This window comes from Salvelinus sp. IW2-2015, linkage group LG5 (assembly GCF_002910315.2).
Source record: "Salvelinus sp. IW2-2015 linkage group LG5, ASM291031v2, whole genome shotgun sequence".
NCBI classification, from domain to species: domain Eukaryota; kingdom Metazoa; phylum Chordata; class Actinopteri; order Salmoniformes; family Salmonidae; genus Salvelinus; species Salvelinus sp. IW2-2015.
Window position 1 is genome coordinate 12,305,940 of NC_036844.1, and position 19,338 is coordinate 12,325,277.

At 43.6% G+C, this 19,338-nt stretch overlaps 2 protein-coding genes across 3 annotated transcripts; one reads left to right on the forward strand and one right to left on the reverse strand.

Moving 5' to 3' along the window:
* Positions 1-4,752: 4,752 nt before the first annotated feature.
* On the forward strand, positions 4,753-8,996 carry LOC139027746 (vesicle-associated membrane protein 3-like). Of its 2 annotated transcripts, none has more exons than XM_070443562.1 (3): positions 4,753-4,913; positions 7,166-7,285; positions 7,640-8,996. In XM_070443562.1, the coding sequence occupies exons 1-3, from the start codon at positions 4,911-4,913 to the stop codon at positions 7,871-7,873; spliced, it is 357 nt and encodes a 118-aa protein (XP_070299663.1). In that variant the 5' UTR covers positions 4,753-4,910; the 3' UTR covers positions 7,874-8,996. The 2 variants fall into 2 exon arrangements, with proteins under 2 accessions (XP_070299663.1, XP_070299662.1); XM_070443561.1 differs by having other exon boundaries at positions 4,755-4,913; positions 7,148-7,285.
* A 6,703-nt stretch (positions 8,997-15,699) lies between these two features.
* LOC111963628 (ankyrin repeat domain-containing protein 34B-like) lies at positions 15,700-18,883 on the reverse strand. The gene has a single exon (XM_070443468.1). It carries the CDS (start codon positions 18,741-18,743, stop codon positions 17,013-17,015), a length of 1,731 nt encoding a protein of 576 aa, XP_070299569.1. The 5' UTR covers positions 18,744-18,883; the 3' UTR covers positions 15,700-17,012.
* Between the last annotated feature and the right edge of the window lie 455 nt (positions 18,884-19,338).

The following is a 19,338-nucleotide window of genomic DNA, read 5'->3' on the forward strand; positions in this document are numbered from 1 at the left end:
TCCCCGAACCATCACACTACCAGCACACTTTACCGTTGGAATGAGGTTCTTACTGTGGAAAATTATATCTGTTCATAGAACTTTCTTCCAAGAGTCTTGATGATCATCCAGGTTCTTCCAGGTGCTTTTTGGCAAACTTGAGTCAATTTTGGACGACGTGGGTCCCATTACGCCTGGCAAAAACCAAACACTGCATTCCACAGTAAGAACCTCATACTGATGGTCAAGCATGGTGGTGCTAGTGTGATGATTTGGGGATGCTTTGCTGCCTCACGACCTGGACCACTTCCTTGAGTTTTTTAATATATACAGTTGAAGTCGGAAGTTTACATACACTTAGGTTGGAGTCATTAAAACTCATTTTTCAACCACTCCACAAATGTCTTGTTAACAAACTATAGTTTTGGCAAGTCGGTTAGGACATCTACTTTGTGCATGACACAAGTAATTTTTCCGACAATTGTTTACAGACAGATTATTTCACTTCTAATTCACTGTATCACAATTCCAGTGGGTCAGAAGTTTACATACACTAAGTCGACTGTGCCTTTAAACAGCTTAGAAAATTCCAGAAAATGATGTCATGACTTTAGAAGCTTCTGATAGGCTAATTGACATAATTTGAGTCAATTGGAGGTGTACCTGCAGATGTATTTCAAGGCCTGCTTTCGAACTCAGTGCCTCTTTGCTTGACATCATGGGAAAATCAAAAGAAATCAGCCAACACCTCAGAAAAAAAATTGGAGACCTCCACAAGTCTGGTTCATCCTTGGGAGCAATTTCCAAACACCTGAAGGTATCACGTTAATCTGTACGAACAATGGTACGCAACAATAAACACCATGGGATCACGCAGCCGTCATACCGCCAGGAAGGAGACGCGTTCTGTCTCCTAGAGATGAACGTACTTTTGTGTGAAAAGTGCAAATCAGTCCCAGAACAACAGCAAAGGACCCTGTGAAGATGCTGGAGGAAACCGGTACAAAAGTATCTACATCGARAGTAAAACGAGTCCTATATCGACATAACCTGAAAGGCCACTCAGCAAGGAAGAAGCCACTGCTACAAAACCGCCATCAAAAAGCCAGACTACGGTTTGCAACCTCACATGGGGACAAAGATCATACTTTTTAGAGAAATCTCCTCTGGTCTGATGAAACAAAAATAGAACAGTTTGGCCATAATGACCATCGTTATGTTTGGAGGAAAAAGGGGGAGGCTTGCAAGCCAAAGAACACCATCCCAAACTTGAAGCACGGGGGTGGAAGCATCAGGTTGTGGGGGTGCTTTGCTGCAGGAGGGGCTGGTGTACTTCACAAAATAGATGGCATCATGAGGAAGGAAAATTATGTGGATATATTCAAGCAATATCTCAAGACATCAGTCAGGAAGTTAAAGCTTGGTTGCATATGGGTCTTCCAAATGGACAATGACCCCAAGCATACTTCCAAAGTTGTGGCAAAATGGCTTAAGGACAACAAAGTCAAAGTATTGGAGTGGCCATCACAAAGTCCTGACCTCAATTCTATAGAAAATGTGTTGGCAGAACTGAAAAAGCGTGTGCGAGCAAGGAGGCCTACAAACCTGACTCAGTTACACCAGCTCTGTCAGGAGGAATGGGACAAAATTCACCCAACTTATTGTGGGAAGCTTTTGACTCAAGTTAAACAATTTCAAGGCAATGCTACCAAACACTAATTGAGTGTATGTAAACTTCTGACCCACTGGGAATGTGATGAAAGAAATAAAAGCTGAAATAAATCATTCTCTCTACCATTATTCTGACATTTCACATTCTTAAAATAAAGTGGTGATCCTAACTGACCTAAGACAGGGAATTTTTACGAGGATTAAATGTCAGGGATTGTGAAAAACGGAGTTTAAATGTATTTGGCTAAGGTGTATGTAAACTTCCAACTTCAACTGTATTTAACCTTATATTTGCAAAATACAGTAGTTATTTCCTAAATTGGCAATGTTTGTTGGCAAGAAATAAAGATTTGTTTATGAACAAAGAACTAAATCAGTCTCGGATCAGGGTGAGACAATTGGCAGGATTGGGTTCTACTTCCTTTACGAACAACTCAGCCATAAGCTTGAGCACTCTCCTCCTCCTATTTGTGCGTCGATGAGAAATTGCATTATGGGTTAGCAAAATGTTAATATATACAGTGCATTCAGAAAGTAATCAGACCCCTTGACTTGTTACGTTACATCCTTATTCTTAAATGGATTAAATACAATATTTTCCTCGTCAATCTACACACAATACCCCATAATGACATAGCAAAAACAGGTTATAATTTTTTTTTAAATGTATGAAAAATAAAAAACCTATTTACATAAGTATTCAGACCCTTTGATATGAGAGTCTAAATCTCAGGTGCATCCTGTTTCCATTGATCATCCTTGAGATGTTTCTACAACTTGATTGGAGTCCACCTGTGGTAAATTCAATTGATTGGAAAGGCACACACCTGTCTATATAAGGTCCCACAGTTGACAGTGCATGTCAGAGCAAAAACCATGCCATGAGGTTGAAGGAATTGTCCATAGAGCTCCGAGACAGAATTGTGTCGAGGCACAGATCTGGGGAAAGGTATCAAAACATTTCTGCATCATTGAAGGTCCCCAAGAACACATTGGCCTCCATCATTTTATTTATTTTTACTTACTCTTTACCCCTTTTTGTGATGTCTAATTGGTAGTTACAGTTTTGTCCCATCGTTTAAATTCCCGTAAGGACTCGGGAGAGGCGAAGGTCGAGAGCCATGCGTCCTCTGAAACACGACCCCTCCATACCGCACTGCTTCTTGACAKACTGCTCGCTTAACCCGGGAAGACAGCCGGACCAATGTGTCGGAGGAAACACAAAACAGCTGGCGACTGTAGTCAGCGTGCATGCGCCCGGCCTGCCACAAGTAGTCGCTAGAGCGCGATGGGACAAGGACATCACGGCTGGCCAAACCCTCCCGTAACCCGGACGATGCTGGGCCAATTGTGCGCCGCCTCATGGGTCTCCCGGTCGTGGCCGGCTGCGACACAGCCTGGCATCAAACCAGGGTCTGTAGTGACGCCTCTAGCACTGTGATGCAGTGCCTTAGATCGCCGTGACACTTGGGAGGCACCTCCATCCTTCTTAAATGGAAGACGTTTGGATCCAAGACTCTTCCTAGAGCTGGCTGCCAGGCCAAAGTGAGCATTGGAGAGACCTGAAAATAGCTGTGCAGAGACGCTCCCAATCCAACCTGATAGAGCTTGAGCGAATCCGCAGAGAAGAATGGGAGAAAATCCCCAAATACAGGTGTGCCAAGCTTGTAGTGATTACTTGTAGCCTCGAGGACTCGAGGCTGTAATCGCTGCCAAGGTGCTTCAACAAAGTACTGAGTAAAGGGTCTGAATACTTATATAAATTTGATGTTTCACTTTATTTTAGCAAAAATTTAAAAATATCAGTTTTTGCTTTGTCCTTATGGGGTATTGTGTGTAGATTGACGAGGAGAAGAAACGATTTAATCAATTTTAGAATAAGGCTGTAACGTAACAATGTGGAAAGTCAAGGGGTCTGAATACTTTCCTAATGCACTGTATGTACAGTAGTTATAGGCCTATTTGTTTGCCTATATAAATGTACTGTAGGCTATTATTTTCCTAATTATTAAACTAAAACTGTAGAATAGGTATTAACCCTGTCGCATGCTTCCCAGTCGAACAGTAAGAGCAAATATGACAATTGTGTTACGTTTTTATTCGTTTTGGTTGGGCTGTTCGCGCACCCATGTTGGGCACATTTCTTACGTATCAGGTAACCACATCATAAGTTAAAGGTTGCGTACCCCTGCTCAGACGTGCGATTACACTAGGAAGCGACATCGCATCGTGAAACATCGGAAGCCATTCACTTTCAATGGAAGGAAAGAGAGAAGTGAAGTGGGCAAGGGGACCGTTGAACAATGTCAGCATGGGCGAGGGAGCGGAACAGTTGGGGAAAGCAGGACTTTATTCAAATCCGTGATGTGACGTGACCAATTGAAGCTCACCATAGCTTCAAACCCCAACTGGATTGTCTGACAATGACTGTTGATACGTAGCAGTACCTAGCTTGCTTGGTAGCTTGTTTTAGCACCCACATGATGGCGAGGCTAGTGTGGCTAGGCAAGTGCCGCTTGTAGTGTAAACACTCTGTGAATCCCCTTTCTGTGTGATGTATACAAGCGTCTTATTTGTTGGCATAATTCTCATTGAATTATAAAAGTATTTTTAGGCTACCTTATTGAGATCCTTCCATTTCATAATTGGCCCCTGGGTCTTTGATTACTGCAATAGTAAATCAAATAAAGTGTATTTGTCATGTACACAGTTTAGCAGATGTTATAGTGGATGGAGCGAAATGCTTATGTTACTAGCTCCTGACAATGCAGTAAAATGTCAAACAAGTACACAAGTAATACAATTCATTTTTTTTTTCAACAAGTAGAAGAAAAAAAACATCAATAAACCTTGCCATTCAGACTATAAAGTGTAGGCTATATGCGATAGCATTTGACAGTAATATAATTGAATAACTTCATAAAAGATTAGAATAGAATAACGGTACAATAGAAAATAATAGAATGGATAAACTTCATTTTCCCCAGAGATTCTTTCAAGCTGCAATAGAACACTACCTATGAAAGGTCAACCAGAGAGGAGTGTTTCCCTCCTCTTCCTTTGGTGACAAGGCAGGCCACATATAAAAGATGTTGTCAAAATAATGTGCAGAACATTTCACTATCACGAACGAGGCTGGGTGAGTAAGTCGCGAAGGCCTGCATGATCCCTCCTGACTAGAATGCAATTTCTACTGGACTTTGCACTGACTTAAAGAGAGGTTTTTCATTCTCGGGATAACAATAAAATCGTGCAGAAACATGGTAAGCTATTAACATTACAACATTAATGAAAAAGGAAAAGTGACAATGTTTTATGTGGCCTTCCAACTTATTGTAATTTTGAGTTTAACTTCAGATGCGTGGGCTACTTACACTTTCTCTTTGCCTTTGTTGACAGAATAATGTTCTGTGAAATTACGTTTGAGATCAAAGAGGATGCATAGAGCCTAGTTTATATTTTGTGATAATATAGAACATTTAGATAACACCATTTACAATTGATAAAATGCGTGTTTTAGGCTAAATGCTACTTTGAGCATTCATCTGGGGGTGCATCTCAATAGTCTAAAGTGGGTTCCTCTCCTCACCCGTCCCTTCGCCTGTAGCCTAGTGAGTTCAAAGAACTCATTGGACAGGTAACATGAAATTCCACATGATATCTTTGGCTTTATCCTACATTTTAGTTTTCAGACATTATGCAGATGATGGAGAGGAGACGGACAGAGGAAGCCACTTTAGCTTATTAACACCCCAGCATATATCCTAGGCTACCTGGAAGTCGTTGATGACACATTACCACACCACAAATGTAATCATAAGATTTACTTACTGTTAATTAAACACAGACAACATATTGACGATAATATTAATTTGAGTTCAGAACCAACACAGTTCAATCAAATGTAGAATTGATTTTACAAATACATAGATACAATATATTTGAAAGGGGGTAATTTGTATCCTAATATTTAGTTAAATAAAAACATAAATAAATACCACCCCACGCTTTATTTTGCTGTAGTAAAATACATTTATAAAAATGATAGCTGAAGGGCCTCCTGAGTGGCTCAGCGGTCTAAGGCACTGCGTCACAGGTCTTGAGGTGTAACTACAGACCCAGGTTCATTCCCAGGCTGTGTCACAACCTGCCGTGACCATGAGTTTCAACTGTGCACGTCCCAATTGGTCCCGCYTGACTCAACCTTCGCCTCTCAGGGGGGGCTTTACTTGGCTCATCATGCTCTAGTGACTCTTTGTGGCGGGCCGGGCCAGGCCCCTGCAGGCAGTCGTCAGTCGTCAGTTGAATGGTGTTTCATCTGACACATTGGTGCGGCTGGCTTCCGGGTAAAGCTGGTGGGTGTTAAGGAGCGTTATTTGGCAGGTCATGTTTCAGAGGACGCATGACTCGACCTTCGCCTCTCTGAGCCTATTAGGGAGTTTCATCGGGGGGAAAAAAGGTTAAACAAATAAAATTGTTTTAAAAAAATGATGAAAGCTCACTTTCACAGTCATCATATGCTAATACAGTAACACTGTTCTTTATTATTATCTATCCTGATGCCTAGTCACTTTACCCTGCCTTCATGTACATATCTACCTCAAATACACATTGATCTGGTACTGGTATATAGCTTCATTCTTGTGTTACTGTTTTTGTTATAATTGTTTTAACTGCATTGTTGGAAAGGGCTCGCTAAACAAGCATTTCACGGTAAAGTCTACACCCAATGTATTCGGCGCATGTGATAAATAAAAATGTGATTTGCTTGGTTTACAGTTCTTCCTTTTTTTAGAGTGCAAAATTCCAACCTTGACCACTGTAATCTTTTTTGTCAGAAACAAAAAAGTAGGGTGAATTTGCCCTTATAGATGCTGATCTGGGGTCAGTTTCTTGCATTTCACTCACTAATGGTAAAGGTTAGGATCGAGGGAGTGGAAGCTGATCCTAGATCTGTACCTCGGAGAAATTTCACCCTGGTGCGAAACTCACATTCTATCACTTCTTCTGGCTGTCAAAGAGGTTCTCTTAAATCACAAGGCACATTTAAACTATTAGCTATTCTATTCCAAGTGGTTACAGGTTTAGTGAGATGTTCAACATTTCTGAGGATGATATCAATGTCTTGATTCAATTATGAGATTGTCCTGAAAAAAGGGCGACAGTTACAAGCAGGAGGCATCATTATGTTTACAATAAACATGTTGTTGTGGTGCGGTAAATGCACTATCCAGTTCATATGTGCTTCAACCCAGTTCACATGACTTTTCAACACAAAATACACAGGATTGTTATGATGTTAAAAACATCGCAAGCGCTTGTGTCATACAGTTCTGTTAAATCGCAATGTTTTCAATATATATATATATCATAACAATCCTGCGTATTTTGTGTTGAAAACTCATATGAACTGGGTTGAAAATGGATACCACATATTGCACCACGAAACAGTTTTTAAAGTTAAAGTTTGATTTATTTCATGCTCCATCTCTGTCAGCCTGAGAATAACAACCAGCAGCGCCAGGTTCACGAGGAGGCAGAGGAGGTGAAGGTCATCATGATGGACAACATGGAGAAGACTGAGGAACGCAAGGAGAAAGTGCAGGACCTTGACGAAAGGGCTGGGGAACTGAAGGTGAGACTGGGATTGCAAATTTGTTTTAGACATACGCTTCCAATTCAGATAAATGTTTTAGAGTGAATGTTTTCACACAAAAGCTGTTCAGACCTCACTCTGGCCTGCCTGCCACTAACCTGAGGTCCTTTTTGCTGTTCAAGATAGACAGTGGTGTTACATTACATTGTAATGTACATTACATTGTACATTACATTATATTACATACATTACATTCTACATTACATTACATACATTACATTCTACATTACATTACATACATTGCATTATATTACATACATTACATTGTCATAACAGTGTATTTTGACTTTGGTACTTGATTGGTTGGTTTTGTTTGTTTGTTTGTTTGTTAAGAGCAAGTCCTTCCACAAGACCGCAATGAAGGTGCAGAAGCAGATGAAATGTGACAACGTCAAGGCCTCCTGGAAGCTCATTGCTGTTGTTGGAGTCATGGCCGCGATTATCCTTATAGTTGCCATCATTATGTGGGTCAACAAAAAATCGAGCCTTGAAATCGCACATGAAAGAGTCATTACCCCAATGGACGAAAATGGCATTACACCAACAACCATTGGGCCTGGGATATAGGCTAAACCAGGACCAATATGGCTGAAGAGAAAACAAATAGTGGACACTAATCGAAAGATACTACTATCGGTCAAAAGTCCCCCCCCCCAAGAAAATTCTGGAGTTGATGCTTTACTTGTCCTCATACACCTATAGGATACTCCTACTTATGCATCAGGGAAGTGATCATGTGTTAGGTGCAAAACTCAAATAATCCCATTATTCAGAATATTTTTGGGATTAACAATTACCTGTAAACTATCTGATAATATTGAAATCAGAAATGGTAAGACAGGGGTGATGAGATGGATTGGATCTATTTCCTTTCAACATAATTTATTATGTATTACTGGACTTCTTGGGATACATTCTATTTAATTTTCTTTTTTCTTTATTTAACAAGGCAAGTCAGTTAAAAACAAATTATTATTTTCAATGACAGCCTAGGAACAGTGGGTTAACTGCCTTGTTCAGGGGCAGAACCTTGTCAGCTCYGGGATTTGATCTCGCAGCCTTTTGGTTACTAGTCCAACTCTCTAACCACTAGGCTACCTGRCACCTCACAATTAAGGTTAACCTGAATAACCTCACATATTCAATTGTACAATTCATTTACCAAACAGTTATGTCCAGACATAAATGTGTTTTAAGATATTGGCTATTATTTTTACTGGAGGTACACACCTACCATTTTCTCTCGGTCATTCTTGAAGATTCCTTATAGGCTAGTTGATAGATGTCGCATGTTGACAAAACAAATAAGAATTGCCATATTTTAACATGCAACACAATTCTCTMAAAAAGAGACTAAAGTCCTCATATAATGCTTTTTTTTTTTACATTTGATTTATAGTCACATTAAATAATAGACAACAGCAATAATCATTTTTTTGCTGTAAGCTAACGAGTTGTCACCCTTTTATGTCACTTTTAAACAGTCAAAAGGAACTCCCCAATAGACAGCTGTCTTGTTCTTTGAACATATTAATGGAGTATAATAAAACACTTATTGATTTCATCTTGCATTTTAATCAAGTAAATTAAAGTTGATCAAAAATGTACATGAACCCTGATTGCTCAAGATTTCAGTGGAAATATGTTATTTTGACATTTTTACAAATTAATTAAAGATGAAAAGCTGAAATGTCTTGAGTCAATAAGTATTCAACATCTTTATTATGTGTATTTATTATAGATTCCTGTTAGTTGCTGCCAAGGCAACAGCTACTCTTCCTGTGGTCCGGCAAAATGAAGGCAGTTATACAATTTTATAAACATTACAATACATTCATTACAGAATTCACAACACATTAAGTGTGTGCCTTCAGGCCCATACTCCACCAACACATATCTACAACACAAAATGCATGTGTACGTGTGTGTATATTGCATATGTTAGCATGTTTGTGTTGCTTCACAGTCCCCACTGTTCCATAAGATGTKTTTTTTATCTCTTTTCTAAAATCTGATTCTACTGCTTGCTTCAGTTACCTGATGTGGAATAGAGTTCCATGTAGTCATGGCTCTATGTAGTACTGTAGTCTGTTCTTGACATTTGGACTGTGCATAGACCTCTGGTGGCATGTCTTGTGGGGTATGCATGGGTGTCTGAGCTGTGTGCAAGTTGTTTAAACAGACAGCTCGGTGCTTTCAACACGTCAATATCTCTCACAAATACAAGCAGTGATGAAGTCAATCTCTCCTCTACTTTGAGCAGGAGAGATTGACATGCATATTATTAATGCTCTCTGTGTACATCCAAGGGCCAGCCARGCTGCCCTGTTCTGAGCCAATTGCAATTTTCCTAAGTCCCTCTTTGTGGCACTTGACCACACAACTGAACAGTAGTCCAGGTGCYACAAAACTAGAGCCTGTAGGACTTGCCTTGTTGATAGTGCTGTTAAGAAGGTAGATCAGKGCTTTATTCTAGACAGACMTTTCCCATTTTAGCTACTGTTGTATCAATATGACAATTTCCAATCCAGGGTTACTCCAAGCAGTTTAGTCTCCTCAACTTGCTCAATTTCCACAATATTTATTACAAGATTTAGTTGAGGTTTAGAGTTTAGTGAAGGATTTGTCCCAAATACAATGGTTTTAGTTTTTGAAATATTTAGGACAAATGTATTCCTTGCCACCCATTCTGAAACTAACTGCTGCTCTTTGTTAAGTGTTGCAGTCATTTCAGTTGCTGTAGTAGCTGACGTGCATAGTGCTGAGCCATCCGCATACATAGACACACTGGTTTGAAGAGGGCACGCCAAAACCTATTCCCCTCAGGAGACTGAAAAGATTTGTCATGGGTCCTCAAATCCTCAAAAGGTTCTACAGCTGCACCATCGAGGGCAGTTCAGACTGCTCTAATGATGTGCTTACTTGTTGTCCCACTGAGTTTGGAGATTTCTGGGTATTTCGAGTAGTAATCCACACATAGTACTTATTCTGTGTCGTTGTAATGGAAGAGGTCCACTCCAACTTTGGCCCAAGCTCTCTCTGGGGKTGGACGAGACATGAGCGGCTCTCTTTGGTTGTTGTTTTTGTGTTTGTTGCAGACTGCACATTTTGGCAACAACAGAACATCGCTTGCTCGCTCCTTACATTTTACAATTTCCATGTGTGCTTTGTGGATTTTTTTCCATAATTTCTTCTCAAATTTTCTGAGGAATGACAACTTTTGAACTTTTGAACAGCAGTCTAGAAGAGCATGTCAAGTTCTCTCTGAAGGTCCAGTAGTGCCCTATTTTCTTTGCAACTTTCCCACTCGTGTCTGGCCATGCTTTTTTAACTGTTACTGTGACCAGTCTTAACTCTTCATCTTCTGCTGTTGAAGTTTTGAATTGCTGCACTTTCTCTACTGAAACAGGAAGTTGATGAGCGATGTAGTTTACATCCGGCTCACCATCCAGCAATTTCACTCTCTGTTCCTTCAGGTGTGCTCAGCTCAGTGCAGTGATGTGTTTCTCGTTTCCTGGTTTGTATGTCACATGTAGACTATCTCTGTAGTCTCATCACCATGCTCTGCAGTCTGGCTGATGCTTTCTGGAGCAACTTCTTGAAGATCGTTTCCAAGGGCTTGTGGTCTGACGCCACTTGGATCTGTTTTCCATATAGGTATTAATGAAGCTTCTCGCAGCCATACTCTATCGCCAGTAGCTGTTTTTCAATTTGTTTTTCAAATCTCTTTTGACAGTCTGTGAGGGATTGGTTGACCATCTTGCAGGATCACAGCTCCCAAGCCTTCGGCGCTTGCATCCCCAGATAGTGTCACAGTTTTTTTCACATCATAGTACTTTAACACTGGCACATTGCTGACAAGTGTTTTCAAGCTTTTGAAGCTTTGTTCCTGTGAAGACTCCTAGTGCCACTGAACGACTCCTTCCAGCAGTTGTCTCAGTGGTGCGCTGACATCTGAGAGATTTGCGATGAACTTTGCGAGATACTGCAATCATTTCCATGAACCTCTGAAGCGCTGCTTTGTCCTCTGGCTCTGGCATTTCTTGTATTGCTGTGATCTTTTTCGGGGGTCTGGTTTCAGGCCATTGCTTAACATATGTCCAATGTAACGAATTTCTGTCATTCTGATTTTGCACTTGTCCTTATTCAGTTTCAAGTTGATGCTTCTCAGTCTGTCTAGTAGCTGTCTCCGTCTCCGGTCGTTCTGATCTGTGTCATCACCCCAGACAAGAATGTCATCCATGGTGTTTACAACACCTTCCAGACCATCCAGATGCTTGGCGAGGCACCTCTGGAACACCTTCGGAGCAGACGCAATTCCGAACGGCAGTCTTTTGAATGAATACCTCCCAAATGGCGTATTGAACGTGCAGAGTCGGGAGCTCTCTTCATGCAGTTGGATTTGCCAGAATCCTTGGTTTGCATCAACTACTGAAAATACCTTGGCGTTGGGCATTTCAGCAAATACCTCTTCAAATGGTACATAAAGGACAATGTTCTCTCTTGATGGCTTTGTTCAGATCCTGTGGGTCCATGCATACCCATATTTTGTTTGGCATCACTATTGTCACAAAGCTGTTTACCCATTCAGTAGACTCAGTTTGCCTGACGATGTTTTCCATGCTGTTCAGTTCCTTTTCAAGTTTTTCTTTTAGTGCTACAGGCACTTTTCTGGGTGAGTGAACCCCTGGTGTGACTTCTGGGTCTATTTATGTATGATGAACTCCTGGAACACATCCAAGTCACTCAAAATATCAAACTCTGTCCTTTGTTCTAGCTTGAATATTCTCTGTACTAAGCCCATTTGCAGGCAAGCTGATCTTCCAAGTATTGCAGGCGCATGTTGTTCTATCACTTGACATTCCAGTTCAAACACTTTCTCTTTGCATTGACATTTGAGTGTTTTCTTGCCTTTTGGCTCCATCTGGTGGCCAGAATACATCATTAGCTTGCAGTTGGATTTTTACATGGAATCTCACTTCCCTTTCACTTCCAGCGTTTTCAGTCTCTCACCGACAATACTTTACACCCAGCTCCTATATCCAACGTAACAGTACGTTTCTGGTTGTTTATTTTCAGTGTTTCTYTCCACTGCTCTTTCTCAGTATTTTCTCATTGACATTCACTAGCTAAACTACACATTGTCCTTCACTCTGTTTCACTTCAGTTGTCATACAGCAAGGAGCTGCTACGCACTAGCTCAGCACCGGGATGAAAAACTCTAGTTTAGTTTCATGGCAAGACAAAAAGCAGTAAAATAGCCATAAACCTACTGCAATCTTCGACCTGCTGCGATGTTTTGAGAGAAAAGTTTCGTTGTTCAGTGCAGCTGCATGGATGTGCTCTCAGCCGTGCCGCAGTGCTCTCAGCCAGTAGAGCAAATAGCCTTCACATCATATCTGAGCTACCTGAATGGTCCTAAAACCAGCCCGATAATCCACTAAACTGCATAAATTAATAATTTTTAGTAGCCTATTTTAGTGTTGGTGTTGAGCTAGGGTATGGTGACTGCATTTAGAGAGTTGTGCCAATGAATTTACATGACAATTCAACATTCTATGGCAGCCGTGTTAGCTCTCCATTAACATTACATGGGGAATATTAAAACAAATTATATAAAACTGAATGTCTAGAATGATCATTATGTTGCGTTTACATGACACTACAACATTATATGGCAGTCTTGAGGTATTGCTCGCCTGAGGTAGAGTACCTTATGATAAGCTGTAGACCACACTATCTACCAAGAGAGTTCTCATCTATATTATTCGCAGCCGTCTATTTACTACCACAGACCAATGCTGGCACTAAGACCGCACTCAACCAACTCTATAAGGCCATAAGCAAACAAGAAAATGCTCATCCAGAAGCGGCTCTCCTAGTGGCTGGGGACTTTAATGCAGGCAAACTTAAATCAGTTTTACCAAATTCTTACCAGCAAGTCACATGTGCAACCAGAGGAAAAAAACTCTAGACCTCCTTTACTCCACACACAGAGATGCATATAAAGCTCTCCCCCACCCTCCATTTGGCAAATCTGACCATAATTCTATCTTCCTGATTCCTACTTACAAGCAAAAACTAAAGCAGGAAGTACCAGTGACTCGCTCAATATGGAAGTGGTCAGATGACCCGGATGCTACGCTACAGGACTGTTTTGCTAGCACAGACTATGTTCCGGGATTCATCCAATGGCATTGAGGAGTATACCACCTCAGTCATCGGCTTCATCAATGAGTGCATCGACGACGTCGTCCCCACAGTGACCGTACATATCCCAACCAGAAGGCATAGATTACAGGCAACATCCACATCGAGCTAAAGGCTAGAGCTGTTGCTTTCAAGGAGCGGCACACTAATCTGGACTCTTATAAGAAATGCCGCTATGCCCTCAGACGAAACAATAAACAAGCAAAGCTTCAGTACAGGATTAAGATTGAATCCTACTACACCGGCTCTGACGCTCGTCAGATGTGACATGGCTTGAAAACTATTACGGACTACAAAGGGAAACCCAGACGCGAGCTGCCCAGTGATGCGAGCCTACTGCTTCGAGGCAAGCAACACTGAAGCATGCATGAGAGCACCAGCTGTTCTGGATGACTGTGTGATAACGCTTTCGGTAGCCGATGTGAGTTAGACCTTTAAACAGGTCAACATTCACAAAACCGCGGGGCCAGACGAATTACCAGGACGTGTACTCAAAGCATGCGCTGACCAACTGGCAAGTGTCTTCACTGACATTTTCAACCTCTCCCTGACCGAGTATGTAATACCTACATGTTTCAAGCAGACCACCATAGTCCTTGTGCCCAAGGAAGCGAAGGGAACCTGCCTAAATGATTACCGCCCCGTAGCACTCACGTCTGTAGCCACGAAGTGCTTTGAAAGGCTGGTCATGMCTCACATCAACAGCATCCTCCTGGATACCGTAGACCCACTTCAATTCACATACCGCCCCAACAGATCCACAGATGACGCAATCTCAATCACACTCCACACTGCCCTTTCCCACCTGGACAAAGGGAACACAGGTCTCTCTTGGAAAAGAGATGTTATCTCAAATAGAAAAAACCTGTATAAATAGAGGTAAAATAAAATACATAAAAATGTGAGAATGCTGTTCATTGACTACAGCTCAGCGTTCAACACCATAGTGCCCACGAAGCTCATTACTAAGCTAAGGACCCTGGGACTAAACACCTCCCTCTCAACACAGGGGCCCCTCAGGGGTGTGTACTTAGTCCCCTCTTGTACTCCCTGTTCACCCACGACTGCGTGGCCCAACACGACTCCAACACCATCATTAAGTCTGCTGACGACGCAACAGTGGTAGGCCTGATCGCCGACAATGATGAGACAGCCTATTGGGAGGAGGTCAGAGAACTGGTAGTGTGGTGCCAGGACAACAACCTCTCCCTCAATGTGAGCAAGACAAAGGAGCTGATCAAGGACTACAGGAAAAGGKYGGCCTGAACAGGCCCCCATTAACATCGACGGGGCTGTAGTGAAGCAGGTCGAGTTTCAAGTTCCTTGGTGTCCACATCACCAACGAACTATCATGGTACAAACATACCAAGACAGTTGTGAAGAGGGCACGACAAAACCTTTTCCCCTCAGGAGACTGAAAATATTTGGCATGGGTCCACAGATCCTCAAAAAGTTCTACAGCTGCACCATTGAGAGCATCCTGACCGGCGGTGTCCGAGGAAAGCCCATACAATTGTCAGAGACGGTACCAGGATGCTCTCAATGGACTTCCACTTTTGGACGTTATCAAGGCGACACTCAATCTTAACTCCTCCTTCACATTTACTGGATTGGTTGAACAGTGCAGAGGGGAACGTCCCGACAGTTCTTTTTTTCTCGCCAGAACCAGAAAGAAATAAACGTGGCTCAGGTGTTCTGTGATTGGTCATAATATTTCACCATCTATCATTACATCATTTGTTTTTTAAACTGTATTTTATTCATAATTTGCAACATACATTACATGTAAACATAATGGTATTTATAGAACCACGGTGACAGTACACTGGAATCTACGCACAAGGCTGAACATTGCTACAGTCTCTCCCTGGCAGGTTGGTTTAGCACAGGATTCCTCAAATCAGTCCTGGGACCCACTACAAACTACAAACAGGTCCTCATTTCAATCAGCTACTCCCATTAACAAGACTCAATAGAATGGTGACAAGGTAAGTATTTGAAATGTTCTCACTATTTAGGATGTGTCATGCGTCAGGTTTTATTTTTTAATATACAGTGCATTCATAAAGTATTCAGACCCCTTGACTTTTTCCACATTTTGTTATGTTACAGTCTTATTCTAAAATTGATATATTTGTTTCCCCCCCCCCCTCCCGTCATCAATTTACATACAATACCCCATAATAACAAAGCAAGAAAACTGAAATATGACATTTACATAAGTATTCAGACCCTTTACTCAGTACTTTGCTGAAGCACCAATTACAGCCTCAAGTCTTCTTGGGTATGACGCTACAAGCTTGGCACACCTGTATTTGGGGAGTTTCTCCCATTCTCTGCAGATCCTATCAAGCTCTGTCAGGTAGGATGGGGAGCGTCGCTGCACAGCTATTTTCAGGTCTCTCCAGAGATGTTCGATTGGAGAGAGTCTGTGCTCTGGCTAGGCCACTGAAGGACATTCATAGACTCCTGCGTTGTCTTGGCTGTGTGCTTAGGGTCATTGTCCTGTTGGAAGGTGAACCTTTGCCCCAGTCTGAGCGCTCTGGAGCAGGTTCTCTCTCTGTACTTCACTCCGTTCATCTTTCCCWCGATCTTGACTAGTCTCCCAGTCCCTGCCACTGAAAAACATTCCCACAGCATGATGCTGCCACTACCATGTTTCACCGTAGGAATGGTATTGGCCAGGTGATGAACGGTGCCTGGTTTCCTCCAGACGTGACGCTTGGCATTCAGGCCAAAGAGTTCAATCTTGGTTTCATCAGACCAGAGAATCTTGTTTCTCATGGTCTGAGAGTCCTTTAGGTGCCTTTTGGAAAACTCCAAGCGGGCTGTGATGTGCCTTTTGCTGAGGAGTGGCTTCCGTCTGGCCACTCGACCATAAAGGCCTGATTGGTGGAGTGCTGCAGAGATGGTTGTCCTTCTGGAAGGTTCTCCCATCTCCACAGAGGAACTCTGGAGCTCTGTCAGAGTGACCATCGGGTTCTTGGTGACCTTGGTTTTTGCTCTGACATCCACTGTCAACTGTGGGACCTGATACAGACAGGTGTGTGTCTTTCCAAATCATGTACGATCAATTGAATTTACCACAGGTAGACTCAAGGATGATCAATGGAAACAGGATGCACCCGAGCTAAATTTCAAGTCTCATAGCAAAGGGTCTGAATACTTATGTAAATAAAGTATTTCTGTTTTTTATTTTTAATAAATGTGCAAACATTTCTTAAAACCTGTTTTTGCTTTGTCAGTGTGGGGTATTGTGTGTAGATTGATGGGAGACAAATGTAATTTAATACATTTTAGAATAAGGTTGTAACATAACAAAATGTGAAAAATGTAAGGGTTCTGAATACTTTCTGAATGCACTGTAGGTGTTTTCAATGCCTTTAAGTAAGCAGATATAGGCTCCACTCATGTGCTATGTGTCCCCAGGATCAATATCGAGAAACTGGTTTATCAGACACTGCTGCCTCTCAAACATCCCATCAAAGTCTCCCAGCTACTTGATCTGCTCTGTCTGCATGGAGTGTCTCCTCAGCAGCATCCTCCTGGTCCTCAGGTCTCTGGGGAGGCCGGAGGGAGCTGAGGGAAGGAGGGGCCTCAGGCCTGCTACCTCCCGGCAGACGGCCCTACTGCTGGGATTGCTGCCCAGGACACAGGGGCTGGGGCAGGGGTTGGCCACTCCAACGATGTGAGGGATGGGGGTGTGGTGATGAGAGTTCAGGGGCGGCAGACACCCTGGGCGGTTCTGGGAGATGTGGCTCAGGAGGAGGGCCCCTGAGCCCTGACGCTCCAGCCCAGAGAGGGCTCTCTTGGCCAGGTTTGGGGCCACCAGTGATTCCCTGGAGGTCAGCAGGGTAGAGGAGCGGGAAGTGGCCTGTCTTCTGCTCTCCAGCGGGGTTCGGCCCTCCTCGGGGAATCCCCCGGTAGGCACAGCCAGCTGGGGGTCAGAGTTGTAGTGGTCGGCACCCAGGTGGCGTCTCTGGATGATGCTGCGCAGGCTGGACATAGGAAGGGGGAGGGGGCAGCCAGGGAGTCTGGTACCAGTGGAGAAAGATGGGAAAGGGGGACCCTGGCCTGTGCCGATGCTGTATGAGTGGAGGTTTGGGTTAGAGGCAGAGTGTGGCGAAGAGAGGCCGGCAAAGGACAACTTACGCACCAACAACTCCTCTTCCTCCTCCCTCTGACCCCTTTCCCCTACCTCTCCCTCATTCAACCTCCCCTCAGACTTGCTAAAGCTAATAACATTAGCAGTGTTGTTATCCAGGTCAGTACTGCAGTTGTACCAGATAGGGGCGCTGTTGTTGTAGTTGTTCGAGCCCAACCTGCTGGTCATGAGGGAGAGTTCCTCCTCTGGGCTGATGTCTGGGAGGTCATCTGAGGACGAGGGAGCAGTGTCGGGATGCAGGGCCAGTAGAGAGGCAGGAATCTTCAGCCAGGGCTCTGAGTTCAGCCTCTGGAGGGGCTGCATCAGCCTTTCCACCCTGCTCTGCTCCAGAACGGYAGCATGTGACTGGGGGTCAGGCTGGGAGCTCACTGTCTCACACACAGAACACTGGTCCTCCTTAAAGTTAAAGACTTGGTGAGGAGGATGAGAGGAGGAGGAGGTGCACTGAGGGGAGGTGAGGAGCTGGATCTCAGAGGGGGAGGCGCAGGGAGGAGCAGCCGTCAGGTGCAGCCCTCCCCCCTGGTCGAGGGGGGTTAGAGGGGGCACGTTGAGGTACTGTTTGGTCCTGGATGTCCCACAGGGGAGTGTGTTGGTGGTAATGATGATCACTTCCTTCCCTCGGGCCTTGCAGGTGTCCAGCAGCACCTTCAGAGTCTCCTTGTCGCCGGCCGTGACCGAGTGGACGAGCGCTGAGCTCCCAGAATGGTCCTCCAGGCCCGGGTCCGCTCCACTGGCCAGGAGCAGGGACACTACCCCGGCCCCAGCCCTCTCCAGGCAGGCATGCATCAGGGCTGAGCGGCCCGCCTTATCCTGGATGTTGGGGTCGGCGCCACTCTCCAGCAGGTACTGGACCATGCGGGTGCGGCTGGCGCTCTGCCGGTCGGCGTGCCGCGTCTTACAGGCCACCATGAGGGCCGTCTGGCCACGCCCGTCGCTCTCGTTGATGTAGGCTCCACCCTCCAAGAGGAGACGTGTAAGGCGCAGGCGGCAGAGGAACACGGCCTGGAGGAGTGCGTTTCCCGGCTCGGGAGGGTCCCCTGTCACACCTTCCTCCCCCTCCATGATCTCTCTCTCTCTGGCTTGGGGAGTCAACCTGCACAGGTAGGGCTGGATCTCAGACACTCAGACAGAGCAGTGGTCTGTGGGGAGATGAGAGAGAAGGAATGGTCTGTTTGGATTCATTAGAGTTTACATCACCAACCCTTGGTTCTGGGTGCAACAGCCATGATTCAACTGATTTCGGTCTTTCGGTTGATTGGTCATTAAGTGAGGTGGGAGAAAAGGGAAGATAATGTCATTGCATGAAGACAGGCATCAGATCATGTAAGCATTAACAGCACTGGAAAACATACTGTACCAAACAAAAAAGTAGACAGTGTAATGAGTGCAACATGTAATCGGTGGTCTCCCACTGGGCAAAAACTGGCTGAATCAACGTTGGTTCCACGTCATTTCAACAAAATAATGAAACGTGATGACGCTGAATCAACGTTGAAAACTGATTGGATTTGTGAAAAGTCATCGTCTTTTTTTTTTACCCAACTTTTAACTTAAATACAATTACATTTTTTGTTGATTTCAAATTGAATTCACATTAGTTGACAACTCAACCAAAACTAATGAAGACTAGACGTTGAAATGACATCTGTGCCRATTG